Source organism: Rhinopithecus roxellana, chromosome 6, assembly GCF_007565055.1.
Source record: "Rhinopithecus roxellana isolate Shanxi Qingling chromosome 6, ASM756505v1, whole genome shotgun sequence".
NCBI lineage: Eukaryota > Metazoa > Chordata > Mammalia > Primates > Cercopithecidae > Rhinopithecus > Rhinopithecus roxellana.
The window spans coordinates 98431555-98455220 of NC_044554.1; the positions used below are offsets into that span (position 1 = coordinate 98431555).

At 51.6% G+C, this 23666-nt stretch overlaps 1 protein-coding gene and 1 long non-coding RNA gene across 2 annotated transcripts; both read left to right on the forward strand.

Annotated features, from left to right (window-relative positions):
- The first annotated feature begins 23 nt into the window (after nt 1–23).
- Nucleotides 24–21019, forward strand: MDH2 (malate dehydrogenase 2). The gene is made up of 9 exons (XM_010387435.2): nt 24–219; nt 8022–8190; nt 10899–10982; nt 11455–11564; nt 13866–13991; nt 17017–17094; nt 17841–17940; nt 18303–18454; nt 19783–21019. Exons 1-9 carry the CDS (start codon nt 79–81, stop codon nt 19912–19914), a joined length of 1092 nt encoding a protein of 363 aa, XP_010385737.1. The 5' UTR covers nt 24–78; the 3' UTR covers nt 19915–21019.
- On the forward strand, nt 231–1034 carry LOC115898291. Its single transcript, XR_004058009.1, has 2 exons — nt 231–526; nt 619–1034. It is a non-coding gene; the product is annotated as an uncharacterized LOC115898291 (long non-coding RNA).
- Nucleotides 21020–23666: the final 2647 nt, after the last annotated feature.

Below are 23666 nucleotides of genomic sequence, written 5' to 3' on the forward strand. Positions count from 1 at the left end.
AGATCCCGGAGGCGAGCGCGACCGGAAGTCCGGTCACTCTCGCGAGGCCCTACGGAGCAGAGCCGGGAGCGCTGCGGAATGTGGAGGTCGTTTGAGTCACTTGCCTGTCAGCAGCTCCTGTGTCTGCCCGTCGGCACCCCTCCCGCTCCAGCCATGCTTTCCGCCCTCGCCCGGCCTGCCAGCGCTGCTCTCCGCCGCAGCTTCAGCACCTCGGCCCAGGTAGGCCCGACGAGGGGCGGCTTGCAGGCTGAGCACCGCCCCCCCCGGCCCGGGCCAAGTGCGTCCCCGGTTCGCGAGCAGCTCTGACCCTCTCCAGGCCAGCTTGGACCGCAGGGCTGCCCGGCACTGGCTGGAGATTGTGGCGCCCAGGGCAGGCCCTGACACTGGCCTGGAGATGCGAGGGAGAAAGCCGGGGAGAAGGGGGCGAGGTAGTCCCGCTCCAGGGCCGGTTCATTTATTTGGCAGGGCTCCCCCCAGGTCTCCCAGATTCCCCAGAGGACCTGCTCTCGGCCTGCACGCCTTCAAGGTTAGGAAACCGGGGCTCTGGATCTGAAAGTAAACTTACGTTTTTTTCTGCAGTTTTCCATTGCTTTGATATAGCTAATCTCCTTCTTGCAGCATCCGTGTGAGTTGTGCGTGAATAAAAGAAATCGTGTAATTTCTGACTCCATAGTATGGACAAACCGAGGCTAGAGAACTGGGCCAGGGCTACACAGTCATTTGGCCAGAGGATTAGAATTCAGCGCTTCTGACCTGAAGACGGCTTCCTCTTAACCTTTTTGGAGGATCTCTTCTGCTGTGGGCGGACTGAGCCTACCGCCAGGTGTCTTAACACAGTGCTTGACTTGGCCAGCGACCACTTAAGCCTAGGCTATTTTTAGCCATCTTCTAGAACGGTGGTTCTTAAACTCTGCTGTGTGTCAGAATCACCGGAAAGCTAATAAAAAACAGGCCTGGGCTCATTGAAGAAGCATAAGACCAGGGTTTCCGCATTTTTACCAAGTGAATCTAATTAAACCTAAGTTTGAGAACCCGGGAGGTGCCCGCATTGCCTTTTAATTACGACACCCAGGAGGGACATAATTTTAAAGGGGAATCCAAATTTATCATTGAAGTTCTCTCCTCCGGTTTCCTGTACATCCAGTTCATTTGAAAAATAAATACAAATGCTCCTGGGTTGATGGCTGCTTCCCGTACCCATCGCAAGTTGATAATATCCTAAGTCAAAAGGCGAGTTTAACTTTGTATATTTTCAGCTCGCATTGGCTTCCCACACGCAACCCCATCGTAAGTTGAATGTACCAAATGCTTTTGAGTTGCGGTAAAGTGGGGGCCCAGCTGTATACAGATAAGTCCATTAAGTTCCTGTGCTTGCCAACAACTATGCTGGGTGCTGCAGGGGATACCAAATTAAGTGAGAAGTGGTACTTGAGATGGGACAGAAACGAGTAAACTTAGGACAGGTGGAGGCGATGAAGGTCTTAGGGAATAAGTGAGTGAGAGAACAGGAGGCGATGAGGTGTGGGGGAGGGGCAGCCGACCAAAGGTAGGACAGGGAAGAATGATGTCCCGGAGAGGTTGAGTTTTGGTAGGACCTTCAGATATGCGACATATTTATTAAGCTAGGTACTGGAACTACATCGGTGAACAAAACACAAACGTCCCTGCTCTCATGGCAATTACTAGATACTTCACTTATTGCCCCACTATAAGGTATCTTAAAATAGTGATGAACATACAGGAAAAATGGGGATTGTAGGGTGCTTGTGTTAGGGAAGAGGGTACCAATTTTATTTATTTATTTATTTATTTTTGAGGCAAAGTCTCTCTGTTGCCAGACTGGAATGCAGTGGCATGATCTCGGCTCACTGTAACCTCTGCCTCCCAGGTTCAAGAGATTCTGCTACCTCAGCCTCCCGAGTAGTTGGGACTACAGGCGCACCACACGCAGCTAATTTTTGTATTTTTAGTAGAGACGGGGTTTCACCATGTTGGCCAGGATGGTCCCGACAGAGTCTCACTCTGTCTTCTAGGCTGGAGTGCAGTGGGTACCATCTTGGCTCACTGCAACTAACTCCTGGGCTCAAGTGATCCTCCTGCCTCTGGCCAGGCTGGTCTCCTCCTTGGCCTCCCAAAGTGCTGGGATTACAGGCATGGGCCACCACTCCCAGCCAAGGGTAGCAATTTTACATCAGCCAGTGTAGGCCTCACCCAGAATGAGATGTTTGAGTAAAAGTCCGAAGGAAGCAGAGATCACATCATATGGAAAGAGTATTCCAGGTACTGGATACGTCTCAGGACATAGCTGAGAGCCCTTGGAGAAGGATGGAGCATGCCTCTAAGGTTTGAGAACATGAGGCTAGGGTAGTTAAGAGAAACCAGTGGAGGTAACAGAACAGGCCTTGTAAAATTTTCGTTTTTTCTCGGAAATAGGGTAGCCATTTGAGGGTTTTCAGCTGCGTAATGACTTGCTCTTCCTTCCAATTAACAAGATAGTCTTAGAAGCGAGAAAAAGGTGAATTAGGAGTTCATTGTGATCATCTAGGTGCAGGTGGTAAGAAATGGTTGCGGCCGGGCGCAGTGGCTCAAGCCTGTAATCCCAGCACTTTGGGAGGCCGAGACGGGCGGATCACGAGGTCAGGAGATCGAGACCATCCTGCCTAACGCGGTGAAACCCCATCTCTGCTAAAAAGTACAAAAAAAAAAACTAGCCGGGCGAGGTGGCGGGCGCCTGTAGTCCCAGCTACTCAGGAGGCTGAGGCAGGAGAATGGCGTAAACCCGGGAGGCGGAGCTTGCAGTGAGCTGAGATCTGGCCACTGCACTCCAGCCTGGGTGACAGAGTGAGACTCCGTCTCAAAAAAAAAAAAAAAAAAAAGAAATGGTTGCATTCTGGGTATTTGTTGATGGTACCAGAAGAGTTTACAGATGTGTGATTGGATAAGGGGTCATGGATGACGCCAAGGTTTTGGGCCATGGAGTTGGGCTGAAATAGATAGGCAAGACTTACAGAAGAGAGTGGGTTTAGGCAGGGGGAAGATATCAGGAGCTCAGTTTTATTGATTGATTGATTGATTGAGACAGAGTCTCGCTCTGTCACCCAGTGATGTGATCTCGGCTCACTGCAGTCTCTGCTTCCTGAGCTCAAGTGATTCTTTCACCTCAGGCTCCCCATAGCTCGGATTACAGGTGCTGCCACCATGCCCAACTAATTTTTTTTGTATTTTTAGTAGAGATGGGGTTTCACCATGTTGGCCAGGTTGGTCTCAAACTCCTAACCTCAAGTGATCCACTCACCTCGGCCTCCCAAAGTGCTGGGATTACAGGTGTGAGCCACCGCGCCCAGCCGGGAGCTGAGTTTTAGATATGTTCAATTTAAAATGCCTGTTGGTCATACAAGCGACGTTGTTGAGAGGGCAGCTGATGAAAGCAGAAAGATGGACTTGAGCCCATGTTGCAGTGGTCTCCAGACTTTGGATCTTGTTTTTTTTTGGTTGTTTTTTTTTTTGAGACGGAGTTCTGCTGTTGTTGCCCAGGCTGGAGTGCAGTGGTGCGATCTCGACTCACCTCTGCTTCCTGGGTTCAAGCCATTCTCCTGCCTCAGTCTCCCGAGTAGCTGGGATTACAGGCATGCACTACCACGCCTGGCTAATTTTGTATTTTTAGTAGAGACAGGGTTTCTCCATGTTGGTCACACTGGTCTCAAACTCCCAACCTCAGGTGATGCGCCTGCCTCAGCCTCCCAAAGTGCTGGGATTACAGGTGTGACCCACTGCACCCAGCTGGATCCTGTATCTTTAACAGTAAAAATGTAGAAAGCACATAGCTCCAATATATTTACTGATACATATATGTACTAATATATACATTACAATATAAACTCAAGTCAAAATTTTAAAACAAACATAACACATTATAAGGTGTTAAAACTTACAGATATTGGGCCGGGCGCGGTGGCTCAAGCCTGTAATCCCAGCACTTTGGGAGGCCAAGACGGGCGGATCACAAGGTCAGGTGATCGAGACCATCCTGGCGAACACAGTGAAACCCCGTCTCTACTAAAAATACAAAAAAAAACTAGCCGGGCAAGGTGGCAGGCGCCTGTAGTCCCAGCTACTTGGGAGGCTGAGGCAGGAGAATGGCGGGAACCCGGGAGGTGGAGCTTGCAGTGAGCTGAGATCCGGCCACTGCACTCCAGCCTGGGTGACAGAGCAAGACTCCGCCTCAAAAAAAAAAAAAAAACTTACAGATAAAGACGGTGTTACTGTATGTCCATTTGCAACACAGTTGCCAAGCAGTGTGCTGTTGGTAGCCACTCTGCCACCCAGGAAAGGTCAGCGGGTCTGGAAGACAGCTCTTTGACAAGGAGATCATGATCTAACCTCTGGACCACCAAAGATTTTCATCTCATTGCAAAGCATGGTAAAGATTACACTACTTAAGGATCATGGTTTTGTAAATATTAACTTAAGCTGATGACGTCCTGTAATATACAAACAGTGACATCACCTTGACACAGTGAAAGCAAAGAAACCAGTGAAACAGTCCTCTTCCCCTCCGTCCCCCATGTTGTGTTCACCTTACACCTTATGTACACGTGGGACTGATCCATTTAAGTGCCCTAGTGAGGGCGCAGGTCAGTCCATTTCTTGGTAGAGATTAATTCTTTGTTAGATAAAGATAGAGACAGGCCGGGCTTGGTGGCTCACACCTGCAATCCCTGCACTTTGGAGACTGTGGTGGGAGGATCACTTGAGCTCAGAAGTTTGAGACCAATCTGGGCAATGTGGCAAAACTTCATTTCTATAAACAAAAAAACAAAAATTAGCCGGGCATGGTGGTGCACACCTCTAGCCCCAGCTACAGCTAAGGTGGGGAGGATGGCTTGAACCAAAAAGGCAGAGGTTGCACTGAGCCAAGATCGCACCACTGCACTCCAGCCCGGACGACAGAGGGAGACCCTATCTCAAAAAGAAAAGATACGGCCGGGCGCGGTGGCTCACGCCTGTAATCCCAGCACTTTGGGAGGCCGAGGTGGGCGGATCACAAGTTCAGGAGATCGAGACCATCTTGGCTAACACGGTGAAACCCCGTCTCTACTAAAAATACAAAAAATTAGCCGGGCACGGTGGCGGGCGCCTGTAGTCCCAGCTACTCGGGCAGCTAAGGCAGGAGAATGGTGTGAACCCGGGAGGCAGAGCTTGCAGTGAGCCAAGATGACTCCACTGCACTCCAGCCTGGATGACAGAGCGAGACTCCATCTCAAAAAAAAAAAAAATGCTCATTGCAGCATCTTCATCCTCCACCCTGGTGGGATTGTCTTGGGCACTCCGCTATGAAACCACTGCCCTGGCTGAATGCTGGAGGCATGAAAGCTTTGGAAGATTTTTTTTTTTTTTTTTTTTTTTTTGAGGGAGAATCTTGCTCTGTCGCCCAGGCTGGAGTGCAGTGGCACAATCTCCGCTGACTGCAACCTCCGCCTCCTGGGTTCAAGCAATTCTCCCGTCTCAGCCTCCTGAGTAGCTGGGATTACAGGCGTGCACCACCATGCCCAGCTAATTTTTGTATTTTTAGTAGAGATGGGATTTTGCCGTGTTGGCCAGGCTGGTCTCGAACTCCTGACCTCAGGTGATCCACTCACCTCAGCCTCCCAAAGTTCTGGGATTACAGGTGTGAGCCACTGTGCCCAGCCCAGAAGATATTTTTTAAAGAGATGGAATCCTGCTCTGTTGCCCAGGCTGGAGTGCAATGGCACCAGCATGGCTCATGGTAGCCTCAGCTCCTGGGCTCAAGTGATCCTCCCACAGCCTTCTGAGTAGCTGGGACTACAGGTGCACACCACCATGCCAGCTAGATATTTGAGCACGAGAGTGAAATGATTATAACTTTGATTTTGGGGAACAGTGCTTTGGAGGTGTCGCTGAGTACCTAAGTTAGATAATGGAATAGAATGAGGAGGAGGAGTGGGTCGGGAGGGTGGTTGAGCTGCCAAGTTCTGCATGTCCTGATTTGATGTCTCTGATAAGAAGGAGGCGGCAGAAGATGGTTCTAAAAGTTTACGTTTAGTGAACACAAGTGCCATTTGGGACCAGGGATGGAGGTAGGGGGGCAGGATCAATGGACAAATGAGTTTGTGGAACCCATGGAGTGCCTAACAGAGCTGGGAATGCAGAGCTGGGATTTGGGAGTCCCTAAGACTCACACAAGATGTGGGAGTGAGAGTTGAAGATCCAGAAGTGGATGAGGCTGCCCGACCTCAGGTTCTGAGCTGGTCTGACAGGTTCAAGTTTCCAGGCAGCCAGGGGTTCACCTTTAAAGCACCAACTTGAAACTCAGAAACCTGTTTGAATTCAAATGTGGGTTGTGTGCGCTTCCACAGTTTAATTTCCGGAGCAGAAACGCACTGTGTAAGCGTATTGGTTCGGATTTTGGTTTGTTTGGTTTTGGTTTCTGATAACCAAAGCCTGTTATTAGCTGGCCTCAGCTACTGTAGGAGACTGTGCAGTGATGCTGTCAGATCCCAGATGACCGCACATGGTGCCGGGAGTTCCCGTGTCTGCCACTTGGTTTGCCTCTTCCCCCACCGGCAGCTGCCTGCCTGCCAGGAATCGGCTCTGCTTCTCATTTGTGGTTTTAGATCAGAAACAAGCTCCCTGGGGGTGGCTGGAATTTTGGTCAGACCTCGAGTGAGACATAGAGGGTAAGAGTGCCTTTGAATAACAGGAGTGATTGCCAATTGCGGGGCTCACAGGAGCGATTGCCGGATGTGGGGCCAGGTCACTTTCACCCCATCACTTTCCTAACTCTTCCAAGCTGAAATGCCCAGGGCCAGCTGCTACTTTGCTGCCTGTTCTTCTGATTAGCCTGGTATGAAACAGTGATTCTCAAACTGTTTGATATCAAAATCATCTGGGAAAAATGGCAAAAATGCCAAGGCCTAAGCCCCATCCTGCTTCCAGGACCCTAGTCCTGGGTGGGCTTCATTAGCTCAGCAGGTGGCTCTGATACACACCTAGGCTGGAGAAACGGTATGAGATACTGGAGCCCAAGATGACAGATCTGACTCACCTAGAAGGGTTGGAGCCTTTCCCCATGTACGTAACCCCTTCCCCCTCTTGTTAGGCAGCTGCTCATCCTGCCTGAGGCTCCAGCCACAAGTTTGCTGCCTGGATGAACCTTCCCTGATTCCCCACCCCTGCAGGAAGTTGATCGCCACACCCTTGTCTGCCCTCTTGCACAAGGGGCTTCTATGACAGTGTTCTCTCTGCCCCAATGCATCTCATCACCTGTCTCCTCCAGAGCCAGCAGGGATCTTCCTGCAGCCTCAGCTACCGGGAGGCCTGTTGCTAGGCACTCAGTGTGTTCATAGTTTGTAAAGCTGCAGGTTGGAGGTAAGGCTGCTATTACCAGTCCAGCTGCCTGATGGAGTCCAGCTTGTTCCTCATCTTTCAGGAGGGTTTTGAAGTGCCCCGAGTATCACAGCCTCTACAGACATAAATTCTTCCCATTTGAAAGTGGACCTTTGTTTTTTGTGTTTTTTTTTTTTTTTTTTTTGAGACAGGAGTCTTGCTCTGTCGCCCAGGCTGGAGTGCAGTGGTGCGATCTCCACTCACTGCAGGCTCCGCTTCCCGAGTTCACGCCATTCTCCTGCCTCAGCCTCCTGTGTATCTGGGACTACAGATGCCCGCCACCACGCCCGGCTAATTTTTGTATTTTTAGTAGAGATGGGGTTTCACCGTGTTAGCCAGGATGGTCTCGATCTGCTGACCTCGTGATCCACCCGTCTCGGCCTCCCAAAGTGCTGGGATTACAGGCGTGAGCCACCGCGCCTGGCCCGAAAGTGGACCTTTGGAATGAAGGTCCTGAATTCTTCCAGAATGAGACCGATACAAATACAATGATTGTATCTGGCTTTGGCAACTGCAGTAAAAGGAGGCCGAGTGCAGTATTTTTACAGGATACCATGTGAATCCTTTTCATGCTCATTTCGTCCTAAGAGTCCTTTCTCTGTGCCTTTTTTTAGAACAATGCTAAAGTAGCCGTGCTAGGGGCCTCTGGAGGCATCGGGCAACCGCTTTCACTTCTCCTGAAGAACAGCCCCTTGGTGAGCCGCCTGACCCTCTATGATATCGCGCACACACCCGGGGTGGCCGCAGATCTGAGCCACATCGAGACCAAAGCCGTCGTGAAAGGTACTGGGCGCTTGACCCTGGAGACTTGCCTCCTGTCCCCAGTAGGCCAGGATCTGAGTTTTCAGTAAGATTCTTAGATGAAACTAAGTGTTTAGAGACCTGGGGTTTCTCTGTTTTAAATTTAACTTTTACAAGTGATTACACCCCGTTGGACTTGGATCTATAAAAATTGAAATAGCAGTGTCTTTTAGAAATGTGAGGTACCCTAATCATCCCATTTTCTACTTTTTCTAATTTGAAAAGTTGTATGAAGATGGGGAAGAGGGAAGTGTCGGCAACCTGTGATGAGAATTTGGGGACAGTAAAGTGGTGGTCCCAGCTGCGGGCTGCCTTCCCCCTCGCACCCCAGCGTTGTCTTGCCAGCTTCTCAAAAATCACGGCCTCTTTGGGAAACCTGCCCGTCCATGGAAGGCAGTGTCGGATATTCAGTAAATGTTGTCGGGAAACGATTCACTGGACTCAGTGCAGCGGCTCATGCCTGTAATCCCAGCACTTTGGAAGGCCAAGTCGGGAGGATTGCTTGAGTCCAGGAGTTCAAGACCAGTCCAGGCAACATGGCGAGACCCCTATCTCAACAAAAAGTACAGCAACTAGCTGGGTGTGATAGTGCGCACCTGTCGTCCCAGCTACTTGGGAGGCTAAGGTGGGAGGATTACTTGAGCCCAGGAGGTTGAGGCTACAGTGAGCCCCGATTGCACCACTGCACTTCAGCCTAGGTGAGAGAGTGAGACCCTGTCTCAAAAATAATATCATCCATAAATATATATATTTATATATGCTGTTTATTTAACCTTCACAATATATCAACATTTTTGCATATCACCAAATTCTTTTTTTTTTTTTTTTTTTTTTTTTTTTGAGACAGAGTGTCTTGCTCTGTCTCCCAGATGGAATACAGTAGCACAATCTTGGCTTACTGCAACCTCCCCATCCTGGGTTCAAGTGATTCTCCTACCTCAGCCTCGCGAGTAGCTGGGAGCACAGGCGCGTGCCACCATGCCTGGCTACTTTTTGTGTTTTTAGTAGAGATGGGGTTTCACCATGTTGGCCAGACTGGTCTAGAACTGCTGACCTCAAGTGATCCACCCACCTCGGCCTCCCAAAGTGCTGGAATTACAGGCATGAGCAACTGTGCCCAGCCCAAGTTCTTGATAAAAGTATTTTATTTATTTTTTTTTTTTGAGACGGAGTCTTGCTCTGTTGCCCGGGCTGGAGTGCAGTGGCCGGATCTCAGCTCACTGCAAGCTCCGCCTCCCGGGTTTACGCCATTCTCCTGCCTCAGCCTCCCGAGTAGCTGGGACTACAGGCGCCCGCCACCTCGCCCGGCTAGCTTTTTGTATTTTTTAGTAGAGACGGGGTTTCACCGTGTTAGCCAGGATGGTCTCAATCTCCTGACCTCGTGATCCGCCCGTCTCGGCCTCCCAAAGTGCTGGGATTACAGGCTTGAGCCACCGCGCCCGGCCGATAAAATTATTTTTAAAGCTGTATTTTACCGTTTATGATAGCTCTGCTGTTGACCATTGACTGTTTCCTGTTTGCTTCTGTAAATATAAATATATTAATATAAGCTACAGTACGTATCTTTATCTTTATATCTTGTTTAACTCTTAGAGTTCTAAACACAGAATTAGTAGGTATGAGTATTTCAAAGCATTTACTATAAAGTTTCAAATTGCTTTCCAGAAAGGTTCTACTGATTTCTTTCCCCTCCAACAGCATATGAGGATACCATGTCTGATGGCGTTTACATGAGTCTTAAGTTGGTGTAACCAACTGGGGAGGCTGCCTGGCAAATTTTATGTTCATGCACCTTCCAGAGTTCTTTGAACGGGTTGCCCATTTTCTTTTGGGCTGTATATTTGGGTTAAGAAGGCTCCTGCATTAAGGAAAAAGTCAAGATCAAAGCAGATTTTGGATATTTTAGCAAATTTCCCTGAAATCTTTGAAAACATACTTTTTCCTTCAGATGATAGGAGTAAATGAAATAGTAATATTTAGAGTCTGTCAGCACAGGACGTTTCCTTTCCTGGCCTTCATTGCCTTCTGATCAAGGAGTTTGGGCCAACACAGTGGCTCACACCTGTAACCCCAGTACTTTGGGAGGCCAAAGTGGGTGGATCACTTGAGTTCAGGAGTTCAAAACCAGCCTGGCCAACCTGGTGAAACCCCTTCTCTACTAAAAATACAAAAGTTAACCAAATGTGGTGGTGCACGCCTGTAATCCCAGCTACTTGGGAGGCTGAAACAGGAGAATCACTTGAAGCCGGGAGGTGGAGGTTGCAGTGAGCCAAGATCGTACCACTGCACTCCAGCCTGGGTGACAGAGCAAGACTCCATCTCAAAAAAAAAAAGAGTTTTCATCAGGATGGTGGTGGGGAATGAGCAGCTCCTCATTCTGACTGGAGGCCAAGAGTGACTGAAGACAAGCAGTGGCTCAGTTCGCTTTTGTGGAAACCTGGAAGGCTTGACCCATTCTAGCTGGTGCCTGGGCAAGGAGAGGCTGGGGAAAGCAGGGTAGAAGGGGAGGGTTCCTGCCACAGGGATTGTCATCTCGCAGGGCAGTAGTCATTAACAGAAGGAAGTCATGTTACAGGTGGGGCTTCTAGCCTTTCTCGAGGCCATTAGTTGGCATTAAGGCCAGGGCTGAACTTTCCAGGCCTCTCTGAATCAGAAGTGGTGACATTTCTCTTTTGGGGTGTTTGTTCTAGGCTACCTCGGACCTGAACAGCTGCCTGACTGCCTAAAAGGTTGTGATGTGGTAGTTATTCCGGCCGGTGTCCCCAGAAAACCAGGTTTGTGTTTGAAAGCCTTGTCTGGTACCTCCCCACTTGAAGATGTGGGGATTAAACCCATTTTCTATTAAAAATGGGTTTAATCTGGTTGCTTTTTCGTAGGAAAAATGCCACCAGCTCCTGTTGCCTGTGGGGTAAAGGTCACATCTCTTTCTTGGCCTAGGATCAAAGTCATCTTGCCATTTCCCTGTGCCTCGGTGCACAGACGCCGTTCCCTCTCCTCAGCCCCACACTACCTTGGGGGTTCTTATTAAACCTCGATGGTCCTTCTCAGATGTCCTCCCCTGCTCCACCCACACAGACCTCGCTTCTGGCGCTCATCGTGCTGGATCGTTTACCCTGCAAGAGAGACTGACTTGAAATGGGGACCTTGAGTGGCTAAATTTCCTGTAACAGCTGATGCTCAGCACATTCCGCCTGTCTGGAAATTTGTGGTGTTCTCTGTTAACATCTCATATTGGATCATTTCCAGGCATGACCCGGGATGACCTGTTTAACACCAATGCCACAATTGTGGCCACCCTGGCCGCTGCCTGTGCCCAGCACTGCCCAGAAGCCATGATCTGCATCATTGCCAATCCGGTGAGTGTGGCAGCGCCCGGCCCTTGCAGCTGTGGCAGGCGCTTAGGCGCTGACAGTGCGTGGAAGGCTCATGATTTGCAGCAGAGGCTGCTGATGTGCTGGGGGGGTCGGGGGGTACACAGATGAAGGGGCTGAGATGGAGAGGTCGGGTGCACTAAGCAGAGGCCCGTCCGTGCGTTTCCTAAGGACCCCTTCCAGCATGAACTGAATGAGCATTGGGAGCGTTGTCACAGCCGCGAGCTTTGGGCAGATCCCATCTCTCTCTGCTTTAGTTTCCTCACTGAAGAGAAGTCCATTCTCAAGGCTCCTTTCAGCCATGATTGTGGTGGCCTGTTGATTCCCTTTTTGTCACAGTAGCTCCTACTTATCTGGGGCAGTGTGTTCCAAGAGCCCAGCAGGTGCCTGAAACTGGCGAGTACTGAGCCCTGTATATACCATGTGTTTTCCTAGGCATACGCACCTATGATAAGTTAATTCATAAACTAGGCACAGTAAGAGATTAACAACAACAACTAGTGGTAAAACAATCATTACAAGAGACTATAATGAAAGTGATTTCTTTCCTTTTAGTCAGGAACTTTTGCCTTCTCGCTTAAGGGAAGTACTTAATGATTTCTCTGGTTTCTCCAAATCGCCAGCATCACTACTCTTGCGCTTTGGGGCCGTTATAAAGTAAAATAAGGCAACTGGAACACAAGCATTGTGATCTCTCAACAGCTGCTCCGATTACCAAGATGGCTCCTAAGTGACTCAGGGACAGGTGGTGTAGACGCATGAGTATGCTGGGCAAAGGGTTGACCCCTGTCCTGGGCGGGATGGAGCCAGAGTTCATCCTGCTACTCAAAATGGCATGCAGGTTTTTTTGTTTGTTTTTGGTGTTTTTTTTTTTTTTTTTTTTTTTTTGGCTCTGTCACCCAGGTCGGAGTGCAGTGGCGCGACCTTGGCTCACTGCAACCTCTGCCTCCCGGGTTCAAGCGATTCTCCTGCTTCAGCCTCCTGAGTAGCTGGGATTACAGGTACACGCCACGATGCCCAGCTAATTTTTGTATTTTTAGTAGAGACGGGGTTTCGCCATGTTGGCCAGGCTGGTCTCAAACTCCCAGCCTCAGGTGATCCTCTTGCCTTGGCCTCCCAGAGTGTGGGGATTACAGGCATGAGCCACTGTGCCCAGCCGGTTTAAAACCCATGAGTTACTTATTTCTGAAATTTTCCATGTAGTAATTTCAGACCTCAGTTGACTGCTGGTAATTAACACAGCAGAAAGTGAAACCATGGATAAGGTGGGACTGTCTGCATTCTCCTCAGGATTTCCATTCCTGGGCCCGTCGTCCCCGTCCCTTCACTCACAGTCGTAGACACACACAGCCCCCCAGGCCCAACTCACAGGATTTTGCAGGTAGCTGCTTACTCTCAGAAGTGTTGAGTCCCACGCCCTCACTGAGGGCAGCCGTGGTTCCCCAGCTTGACCTGCTGGGCCTTGTGCTCGTTTAACAGAAGCCCCCTCACTGCTCCTTCCCGGCGGAGCCTGGGTCCTGGTGTCTGAGGATGAGGATCAATGGAGGTGAAGGGGCAGGGACCGTGATGTCACTGAGAGGTGTGGATGCCAGCAGGCATGCAGAGCTCGTGCTCCTGGCCTCTAAGGGTCCTGCCTTCCCCAGAAGCTCACCCTCCTCAGAGTGGTGGGTCACAAGTAGAGAGCTGCTGTTCCCTTTGTTGGTGAGCTAACCATTGCCTGATACAAACCTTGCCGTTAGGTCATCTTCCGGCGTGCCGGGTGATGTGTTCAGCACTCGCCCTGCATGAAGTCTTTTAGTCTTTACAACGACTTCATGAGGTCGTCATTTCCCCCGCTTACAGAAGAAAAAACTGGGTCCCGGGGAGTTAGGATGACCTGGCCAGGGTCGTAGCACAGAGGGAACAAGCTGCCCGTGGACCTGCTTCCTTGGAGCGCACAGCCACTGTGCGCCGCCCTCCCGTCAGGAGTGGCCCTGCAGCTGTGAGTCCCGGCCGCGCGGAAGGTGACCTGTGAAGGCATCATCACACATTTCAGCTGATAGCTTGAACGGCCACCAACGGACGAAGCATCCTCTACAGTCAAGGGTTTCTTTGTTCACGTGGTGTGGCCTGTCCTTTGTGGTGGGTGGCTTGCCAGTACACAGTTATCAGACAGGGCAGGTTAATGTGGCGTCTTTGGACTAGTTAGACCTTTGGGAAGGTCTGACGAAAAGCCCTTTTCCTTCTGTGGCTTGGCCCTGCTCTTGGAACCCAGGGCAAGCCACGCCTGTCTTTTGGATGTCCTAGGTTAACTCCACCATCCCCATCACAGCAGAAGTTTTCAAGAAGCACGGAGTGTACAACCCCAGCAAGATCTTCGGCGTGACGACCCTGGACATCGTCAGAGCCAACACCTTTGTTGCAGAGCTGAAGGTAAGGGCGGCGTGAGGGTTGCTCAGGTGACCTTTCTGAACTTCTCCCGCCACCCGTGCTCATTTATGGGCATGGAAGACACCAGGGCCTGCCCAGGTCACATGTCACTTGGGGGTTTTCAATGTGTTGAGAGTTCACTCTCTTGGTGGAAACAGCCCCCGTGTTTCCTGTGGGGTCCAGGCACCTGGCCCCAACAGGCGTCAACTCTGGCCAGCGTCTGTCTCCCGGCTCTCGCTGTCTTCCTTCTCGCCAAGAGCACTGTGGGTTCACAACCTTCTCTGGGCTTCTCAGTGGCTAGACTTGGACGGGGCTCCCCCAGTCCTCCCCTTTCTCCCCTTTGTAGCTGAAAACTGGTCCTAAGAGGATTAATCTGCTGGCCACTAGGTAAAGGGTGGGAAAATTAACAAACATGAAGAACTGAGGAAAGTGACGGAAGTCCCAAAGTATCAGAATTGTTGTTGGCCCTGGTCCCTGGCACTGACTTTTTTGGGTTGCCTGTGGTACCTTACCCTGGAGAGTCCTGGCCTGGCCAGGTGCCTGGCCCCTTGGGCTGCTGGACTGAGACTGAGCTGCTGGGTGTGGCTTGAGGTCAGCTTGATTTGGTGGCAGTGCCAGGCCTGGAGTCCTCAGTGCCTTGCACAGCCTGCTTTTGACTCGCTTCCATTGTGGAGCCTGCAGAACCACTTTCTTTGGCCCCAAAAAGGATTCCTCTTGAGCTTCAGCCCTTTTCATTCTGATGGCAGATTTGAGGTTATGCGCGTGGCGTGGTGGGAAGTGCACACATAGCACCCTCGGCCTCCATTTTACTCCTAAGTGCCAGGCACATCTGCTTCTGAGGAGTTAGAGGTGCAGACATGGCAGCATGTTCCTGAGGGCCTGGTGCTGGGGCTCTGTTACAGGTGTGGGGGTCAGAGAGGTTCGAAAGGCATGGCCCCAGGCCTTGGAGTTCCATGGAATGGGAGAGAGACTTGAATCCGAGAGACAGTTTAAGCCGAGCACGGTGGCTTATGCCTGTCATCCCAGCACTTTGGGAGGCTGAGGTGGGAGGGCCACTTGAGACTGCAGTGAGCTGTGATTGCACCACTGCACTCCGGCCTGGGTGACAGAGCAAAACCCTGTCTCTTAAAAAAAAAGAAAAAAAGACAGTTTGAGTGAGCAGGTGAACACAGGTATGTACAGAGTTCCCCTGGGATTGCCACAGTCCGGAAGTGGACACACCAGGCAGGGTACCACCTCCCACCTCCAGAGGCACAGCCCCTGGTGTCCTGGAGGCAACAGAGTTCATTCTCGTGGGCTCTCAGGGCTGGGCATACCCCAGGCCCTAGTCCTGCCCTGCACCACAGCTGCCACTAGCTACATGTGGCTATTTATGGTTAAATAACATTAAAATTGTATCCCTCTTCCACACCACATTTAAGATGCTCCGTGGCCACATATGGCTCCTCTGTCCTCACAGAAAGTCCTGTTAGGCAGTCCTGTCTCAGCCTTGAAGCTTCACTGTTAAGAGTTGGGGACAGGGTACCTTGGCCCTTGTGAGATCCCCTAGCCCCCGCCTCCAACAGTGAAGTGGACTGTCATTACCCCCGGCTACCTGACCTTCTGGAAATTTCCTGTATCGTATCAAGAATGCATATCAATCCTAAAACTTCCAATGGCTGGTTCCTCCCTCATCCTCTCACCTGCCATATTCCCTTTCAACATGACTCCAGGACCTCCCAGGCCAGTGCCACGTTCCCTTTTGCTGCAGAGCTGCCCTGTCCCCTGTCTTAGCACGCACCACTGGAACATCCATTTCTAGGAGTCTTGTATTCGAGGACAGGCCTCTGGAAAGCAGTGCTGTGTCCCTTCAGCCCCGTGTCCCTGGTGACCACACAGTGCCTGCACCTGTGTGCTTACACACAGCCACGCTCAACCTCTCAGGTCTTTGGTCCACAGCTCCATGAAGCTGATCCTGCTTTGCCCGTGCGTGAGACTGATCCTCCCTCTCCCTGGCCAGCCTCATTTCCCAACCTAGGGCTGGGCTCTTGAGCGACCATGGCCATCGGGGCAGGTGGTTGTTCCCTCCCTACCATTACTCCCACCAGGTTATTGTCTATTTTAAGAAATACTTGGTTCAGCCGGGTGCAGTGGTGCATGCCTGGAATCCCAGCACTTTGGGAAGCCAACGCAGGAGGATGACTTGAGCCTAGGAGTTCAGGACCAGCCTGGGCAACATGGCAACACCCCATCTCTACAAAACATCTAAAAAACATAAGTTGGGTGTGGAGATGTGTGCTGCTTCAGAGGCTGAGGTGGGAGGATCATTGAGTCCAGGAGGCGAGGTTGCAGCCAGCCAAGATTGTGCCATTACACTCCAGCCTGGGAGATAGAGAACCTATCTAAAAGGAACCTGTCTAAAAAGAGAACCTGTCTAACAAAACAAAACAAAAACCTGGTTCACAGATCCTTGGGGGCGTGGTACCTCCAGGTTAAGAAATGAGGCAGCCTTGAACTGTGGTGTTTGGACCCATAGAGTCAGTTTGTTCTTTTTGTCCCGATCACTGTTTGAGGTGCCAGACTTCTCACCCCTGGGTGCCCTGGAATGGGTTTGAATTTTGCTCCGTGGGGCCTGAAGAAAAGGGAACTTGGATTGTTCTGTGTGGAGAGGAGTCTGGGTTTGTGCCTGGGGAGTGGAGCCGGCTCTGGGAAAGAGGATGCCAGGCCCAGCGAGGGGCCTCCGCAGGGGGCAGCATCCTCCTGTGCCCATCCCCAGTGGGCACAAATGCTCACTGTGAAGGAAGAACCTGTGGTGGTCTTGCCAGATGGCGGCGAGCCCTCACGGCACCTGCTGGCGCTCATGCTCAGCCTTTTGGGGCACAATGGCAGGAGATGCAAGTGCAGCAGGGGCTGGACAGGGCCTCCTCCCAGCTCACTCTTCCACCCTGTGTTCTCGGGGCTTTTCCAGTGTTGCGGCTGTGGATGGCTGTGACATGTTTCATACTGAAAGAGCTTGTTAACTCATCCAGCTTCACACTTTGTTCACCAGGGTTTGGATCCAGCTCGAGTCAACGTCCCTGTCATTGGTGGCCATGCCGGGAAGACCATCATCCCCCTGATCTCTCAGGTACACGCATGTGACCTTGTGAGAGGCTTCAAGGTCAGGAACCGCTTTACTAGGCCCTGCTCTGAGGCAGTCCAGGCAGACTGGAGAAGACCTGACCGTGCGCAGGGTTTTGGAATGGCTCCTGTTGTAGGCAGCCCCGCCCCTCTGCTGCAGGGTGGTGTCAGTCCTGGAGCGGAAGCTGCTCAGGGCCCCCCCGGCTCCAGTACGCAAGGAGAACCACTGTTGGGAACCTCACTGGGTTACTGGTTAGGCTGGAGCGGGCAAGGTGCTTTTTTCAAAAATGAGTCCAGGGCTGGACACAGTGGCTCATACTTGTAATCCCAGCATTTGGGAGGCCGAAGCGGGAGGATTGCTTGAGCCTGGGAGGTTGAGGCTGGAGTGAGCCATGATGCACCACTGCACCACTCAAGCCTGGGCGACAGAGCAAGACCCTGGCCTCAAAAAACAAATGAGTAGGGGACTCACCACACTTCCCAACAGAGTTGATTTGACTTTGTCTTGTTTTTTTAATCTTTTTATTATTATTTTTTTGCTGCTCCTTGTGGAGCAGGGCTACCCCACAGGCATTGTACCCAGAGTAGTGTGTCATTTTTCTATCAAGGTTTTCTTTTTCTTCTTTATAGAAAACCTTTCCCATGCCTTGGTGATGGGAGGGAGAGGAGAGGTCGGGAGTAGGGGGAGCAGGAGGCGGTGGGTCTGGAGTCATGGGCCGGAAGCCACTCACTGACCCCACGCTTGGCTTGCAGTGCACCCCCAAGGTGGACTTTCCCCAGGACCAGCTGACGGCGCTCACTGGGCGGATCCAGGAGGCCGGCACGGAGGTGGTCAAGGCTAAAGCCGGAGCAGGTAGAGTCTTAGGCAGCCCCGGGGCTGGGTGCCAGGGAGGCCCTGCAAGAGCTCAGGGTTGGGGAGAAATGCTGCTTGTCCCTGGGCACGGACGGTCCTTTTCAGTGTTGACTTGCAGTTGCCTGGTGGAAAATCCCTGTGTGAGAGGGCAGCTCAGCCTGCTTTGTGGGGTTAAGAGTCATTTTTGAGGATGGCAGAGCCAATTCCACACCATTCATGTACAAGTAAAAAGAAATTAGGAGTGCTGACTGAAATTCTCGACTGTCAGGCTGGAAGGTGTGCAGGTTTCTTGGCTGGCGGGACGACTCACCTGGGCATCACGGTGTGGCGCCAGCCTGGCTGACCTGCCTGTGTACCCCTAGGCTCCGCCACCCTCTCCATGGCGTATGCCGGCGCCCGCTTCGTCTTCTCCCTTGTGGATGCAATGAATGGAAAGGAAGGTGTTGTGGAATGTTCCTTCGTTAAGTCACAGGAAACGGAATGTACCTACTTCTCCACACCACTGCTGCTTGGGGTACGTATCCGGGCATGGGTCCTTCTGACTGTGGAAGAAGGAGCGTTCCCTCTGCTTAAGCCTCAGGAGCTCTCCCAAGCCCTTTGTGCAGTAACCTCGTGTCCCTGCCTGGCAAGCGCTGGGGTTTTCAAGGGTGGACGCACACCCAAGAAAGAAGAACTGGGAGGATCATGGACTGTGAAGGGCGAACCTCCCAGCAAGTGGGTCTCCTTCCCTGCAGTTTGACAGCGGGTGCCCAGCAGCTACAGGAATGTTGACTGATGAGACACTCCATCTCCAGGCAGCCCAGGGAGGCCTCCCCACCCTGCCTGAACGCCTCCCTGTTGCTCCTTCTTAGTCTTGTTCTGACTGCGGGGGCTGCTAGGCCCAATTCCTCTTCCAGAGTGTGCCCTGTCCAGACAGCCTGAGTCTTCAGCAAACAGAAACCCTTAGGTCTCACTCATACGCCCTCAAGCCAAGTTTCCATTTCTCACCTGTGGGCAGAAATCAGGCAGATGTGTGGTTGCCTTCATCATGTGACCAGAAAGTATCATGACTCTTTGGGCCACCCCAGGGCCTTTCTCAGAGATGCTCCAATGCGGAAAGATCCTTCAGCTGTGGTCGCAGGCCTTGGTGAGAGACAGGCACTCGACAGTGTAGTTCTGTCCCCGTGTCGGTGGAGGTGTGGGTGTGGCGGGGCCTGCAGGTGAGACGCACCCAGCTCTCACAGGCCCTCGAGCCAGGGGAGGCAGTAGGAGGGGATTGAGTTGAGGTGAGGACTGAGGCTGTTGCCAAACTGCTCAGTTTCTGGAGGTGAGACGATGGCAGAGACACCTGTTGTTTTTGCCAGTGTCAGACATTTACCTACTTAGTGACACCTGATTCAGGTGACTGTGACAATGTTTTCAGTCCTTTACCAACCTTGGGGGGAGAGACAAGAACCCAGAAACAGGCTCTGTTGGGGAGAATACGGTGAAGTGTTCCTGATGATTGAGTGCCTGGTGTCTGGGTGCTTGTCGCACTGTCCTCGTGTGCACCGAGGTAGATGGTGCTTGTTTTATAGCTAAGGAAACACATTTGGAAGGTCAGTCATTGTCCAGGGTACTTTTCTAGGCAGTGACAGTGCTGGGACCCCTGCCTGGCACCCTCTGACTCTGAGCCTCACACTCCCGACCGCAGCTCAGTCCCACCCACCCGGTCAGCAAGGTGCCCCCAGCAAGGCACCCAGAACCCGCAAGTGTAGATAGACTCCTCGGTAGGGCTGATGAAGCGACAGGTCGGGGTTTCTGTAACAAGCGCTTTCCTGGGAACTTCATTTTAACATGTTCCCATCTCCCTCTGTCCCTCAGAAAAAGGGCATCGAGAAGAACCTGGGCATTGGCCAAGTCTCTTCTTTTGAGGAGAAGATGATCTTGGATGCCATTCCCGAGCTGAAGGCCTCCATCAAGAAGGGGGAAGATTTCGTGAAGACCCTGAAGTGAGCCGCCATGACGGGCGGCCAGTTTCCTTAATTTATAAAGGCATCATGTCACTGCAAAGCTGTTGCAGATAACCTTTGTATTTTAATTTGCTTTGGTGATGATTACTGTATTAACATCATCATGCCTTCCAAATTGTGGGTGGCTCGATGGACACATCAATAAAAGCCGTCCTTGATTTTATTTTTCAAGGTCCCTTCTGTCAGTGCTGTGCTTTCTTCCCTGTGAGAGCTGACTGTAGAGTGTCTGCCACCTCTTCATTACTAATCAGAATTAGATGATGGTTAACTGTTAGACTGAAGCGTGACGCTTTCATCAGTAGCTTCAAGAAAGTCTAAAATGTTAATTTGTGGAATTGGACACAGTATTCACAGTTTACCTGTACAGTGCTCCTCCTGTCCCTCCTGTTGGCACCCTTGCATCGCCGGGGCCTGATTCCTCTCGGGGGTGGTTCACCCCCACAGGGTCATAGTTCAGTGGTGAACGCCGGGCAGCCGTTTTCTGGCTAAGCAAACAGCACCTTTCTCTTTGAGCTTCCTCTGCTGACCTCTGTCCCCTTGGGATTTCATCTTCTGACCGAGCCCTGATGTTTAGTGGCAGAGACAGCCCATGGCCAGAGCTGTGGGGACACCAGGGTGGGGGAGCGCGTGGACAGCCCAAACCCCAGCTGCTGTGTCAAGGCTGAGGACGCCGTGCCGCCATCAAAAGGGGGTTCCAGGTTTTCCATCAGTGGCCTAAAGAAGGGACTTCGTCTTACTGAGGATTGGGGAATTAAAGAGATTTGACTCCCTTTAGTGTGGGGGCAGTCCATTCCGCAGACGCTGCGGCCTCTGAAGTGGAAACTGAAAGCTGCATACCTGGGAAGGAACTTTCTAGCAACAGGCAGTGGCCTTCAGTGGAAGAGAGAGGGCTAGAGGTGTGCCCAGGACTTCGATGTTCATCTGCCCACAACAGCTTTTTTTTTTTTTTTTTTTTTTTCAAAAAAACTAAAGCTGAAATGGGTTTTATCATAAAGGATCACATTGTTTTCTTCTACAAGTAATACATGTTCATTGTGTAAAACCCAAAAAGCAGCTAAAAAATAAAGCGGGAAAGGAACCACTGGTAATATTTGTCTTCTCTTGCATATTTCATAGTTTGAGAGAAGGAAGCCTGCTCTTCAGGTTATCTGCTACTGTAACAATCCCAGCCCTGTCCAGTCTGGTGGCTTTTAGGCTATTTCTGTTCGTATCTCCTGACCCTGGGGGTTGTCAGGGCTCAGCTGGGTGGTTCTGTGCCCACAGCTCCCACTGCAGTCTCTGGAGGCTTGGCTGGATTAGAGCACATGAGGCTGGGGTTTGGGAGATGCCCGGACAGCTGGCCTGTTCCCTGAAGTGTTGGGCCTCTCCTTCACGGGGCCTCTATAGCAAGGTCCACAGGTTCCTTGATGACTTGGTTCCCATAGGCAAAAGCAGAAGCTGCCAGGCTCTAAGGCTTGGGCTGAGAACTGGCCCAGCTTTGCTTGCACTGCGTTCTCTAGATTAGAGCAAGTCATAAGGCCCCCACCGACGTGGGCAGGAACCACACGAGGGTGTGGCTGTGGGAGACCTGACCCTTTGGTGGCCATTTTTGGAGATGAGCTGCCCCCACCCCCGCATCCTTTCACTGTGTGTATTTGCCCTTGTCACTTTTCTAAATTTTTCTATAGAGATAGGGTCTCTGTCGCCCAGGCTGGAGTGCAGTCATGTGATCATGCCTCACCGCAGCCTCCGACCCCTGGGCTCAAGCGATAATCCCACCTCAGCCTCCCCAGTAGCTGGGACTATGGGCGCCTGCCACCACATTCGGCTAATTTTATCATTTTTTGTAGAGATTGGGGACAGGGGGACGGGGGGGGGGCGACTTGCTGTTTCCCAGGCTGGTCCTCCTGGCCTTGATCAGTCCTCCCGCCTCGGCCTCCCAAAGTGTTGGGATTATGGGCATGAGCCACTGTGCCCCGCCATTCTTTTCACAGCTGGATAACCTTGAGGGTGGATAACTCCGTGGTTTTGGTTTTCACTGCTGTAGAGAGCAGGACTCTGAGCATGGTACTTTAGCGCTGTTTCCTCCTGGTGGTTCTGTGTGCAGAGCACTATGCTGGCTGTATTTGGGGTGCATTTACCACTTTATGGGATCCTTGCAACAACCCTGACAGGACCTGGGACTCAAGCTAGGTCAGGTTGTGTCTCGGTTGAGGGTGGTCACTACCTCTCTATATAAACCAAGGGCTACCCCTTAAGAACCCCGCAGAGAGTTTGCTCAGGATACTCCCACTGGGGTGGGAGGACTGCTTGAGCCCAGGAGCTCGAGGTTGCTGTGACCTGTGATTGCACCACTGCACTCCAGCCTGGGAGACAGAGCGAGACCGATCTCAAAAAAAAAAAAAAGAAGAGGCCCATTTCTGGCTCCATCTCAGAAGTTCAGCTCTAGCATCCTAAAGGGAGGACCTGGAACCTAGAATATCCTAAATTCTTTCAGATGATGATGAAGGGGCCTGGAGATTCCGGCTGTCCCTGGGCTATTCACCCTCTAGGCCTGCCCCTGCCTTCCAGGGCTTAGAGATGAGTCAGGTACTGAGAATCCACAAGAAAAATGCAGAGGAAGTACTGTGGGACTCCAGAGGAGGGCAGAGTTACTTCATGTCTTGGCAGAGCGTCAAGGAGGCCTGCCCCTATCAAGATCTCTAGGAGGAGGGAAGAGGAGGAGGAGGAGATGGCATATGCTCTGGCTCTGCGGGCTGGGCAGGATTTCAACCAGCAGGGAGGGTGGGATGGGCGTCTTAGGCAGCTGCCGGAGCAGACAGGCTGAAGAGCTTATGGATGGCAAGAACAGGGCGTCCCAGGAGCTGAGTAGGATGGTGACACAGTGGCCAAGGCTGCTCACAATCCACCAAGGGCTGGTTGGTGGGGGAGTCTCATTGACCCTGGAGCCCCCTGCTGGGCCCAGATTCTGCTTTTTTAAATTAAATTTAATTTTTTTTTTTTTTTTTTTTTTTTGAGACGGAGTCTTGCTCTGTCGCCCAGGCTGGAGTGCAGTGGTACAATGTCAACTCACTGCAACCTCTGTGTCCCAGGTTCAAGCAATTCTCCTGCCTCAGCCTCCCGAGTAGCTGGGACTACATGTGCACCACCACCACACCCAGCTAATTTTTGTATTTTTAGTAGAGATGGGGTTTCTCCATGTTGGCTAAGCTGGTCTGGAACTCTTAACTTCAAGTAATCTTCCCGCCTCGGCCTCCCAAAGTGCTGGGATTACAGGCGTGGGCCACAGCACCCAGCCCAGATTCTGCATTTTCTAGTCAGATTCCCAGCAATGCCTGAGCTGCAGGTGCACGTGAAGTAGGAGCAATGTGAAGGCAGGGACCACTCGCACGCTAGAGACCAGAGATGGGGTGGTGGTGAGTAGGAGGGGAGATGACAGTGACATGGAGGGAAAACAGCATCTCCCAGCCCATTTCTGCCACCCAGAAGTCCATCAGGCAGTTGTCAGTGTGGATTAAACCCACCACGCCTCTGCTTCCAAGCTCCAATTATCCATCCTCCAATCCTTCCGGCCACCTCCTCACACAGAACTCCTGTCCCCCTCGGTGAGGAACAAAAGACCAGTGGCTGCATGTATGGTGTTAATGACCAAAATGAGGTGGCCAAGGCCTTTGCCACGGGAAGCCAAGAACCAGTCTTTGTTTTTGGTTTTGTTTTGTTTTGTTGAAATGGAGTCTCACTCTGTTACCCAGGCTG

What these genes read in the sequence shown, in the direction of transcription:
- MDH2 (XM_010387435.2), top strand. Translation starts at nt 79, where the DNA reads ATGTGGAGGTCGTTTGAGTCACTTGCCTGTCAGCAGCTCCTGTGTCTG. An exon ending in GCTTCAGCACCTCGGCCCAG is followed by an intron (nt 220 to 8,021) that starts GTAGGCCCGACG and finishes GCCTTTTTTTAG; the next exon opens with AACAATGCTAAAGTAGCCGT. An exon ending in CCTTTGTTGCAGAGCTGAAG is followed by an intron (nt 13,992 to 17,016) that starts GTAAGGGCGGCG and finishes TTTGTTCACCAG; the next exon opens with GGTTTGGATCCAGCTCGAGT.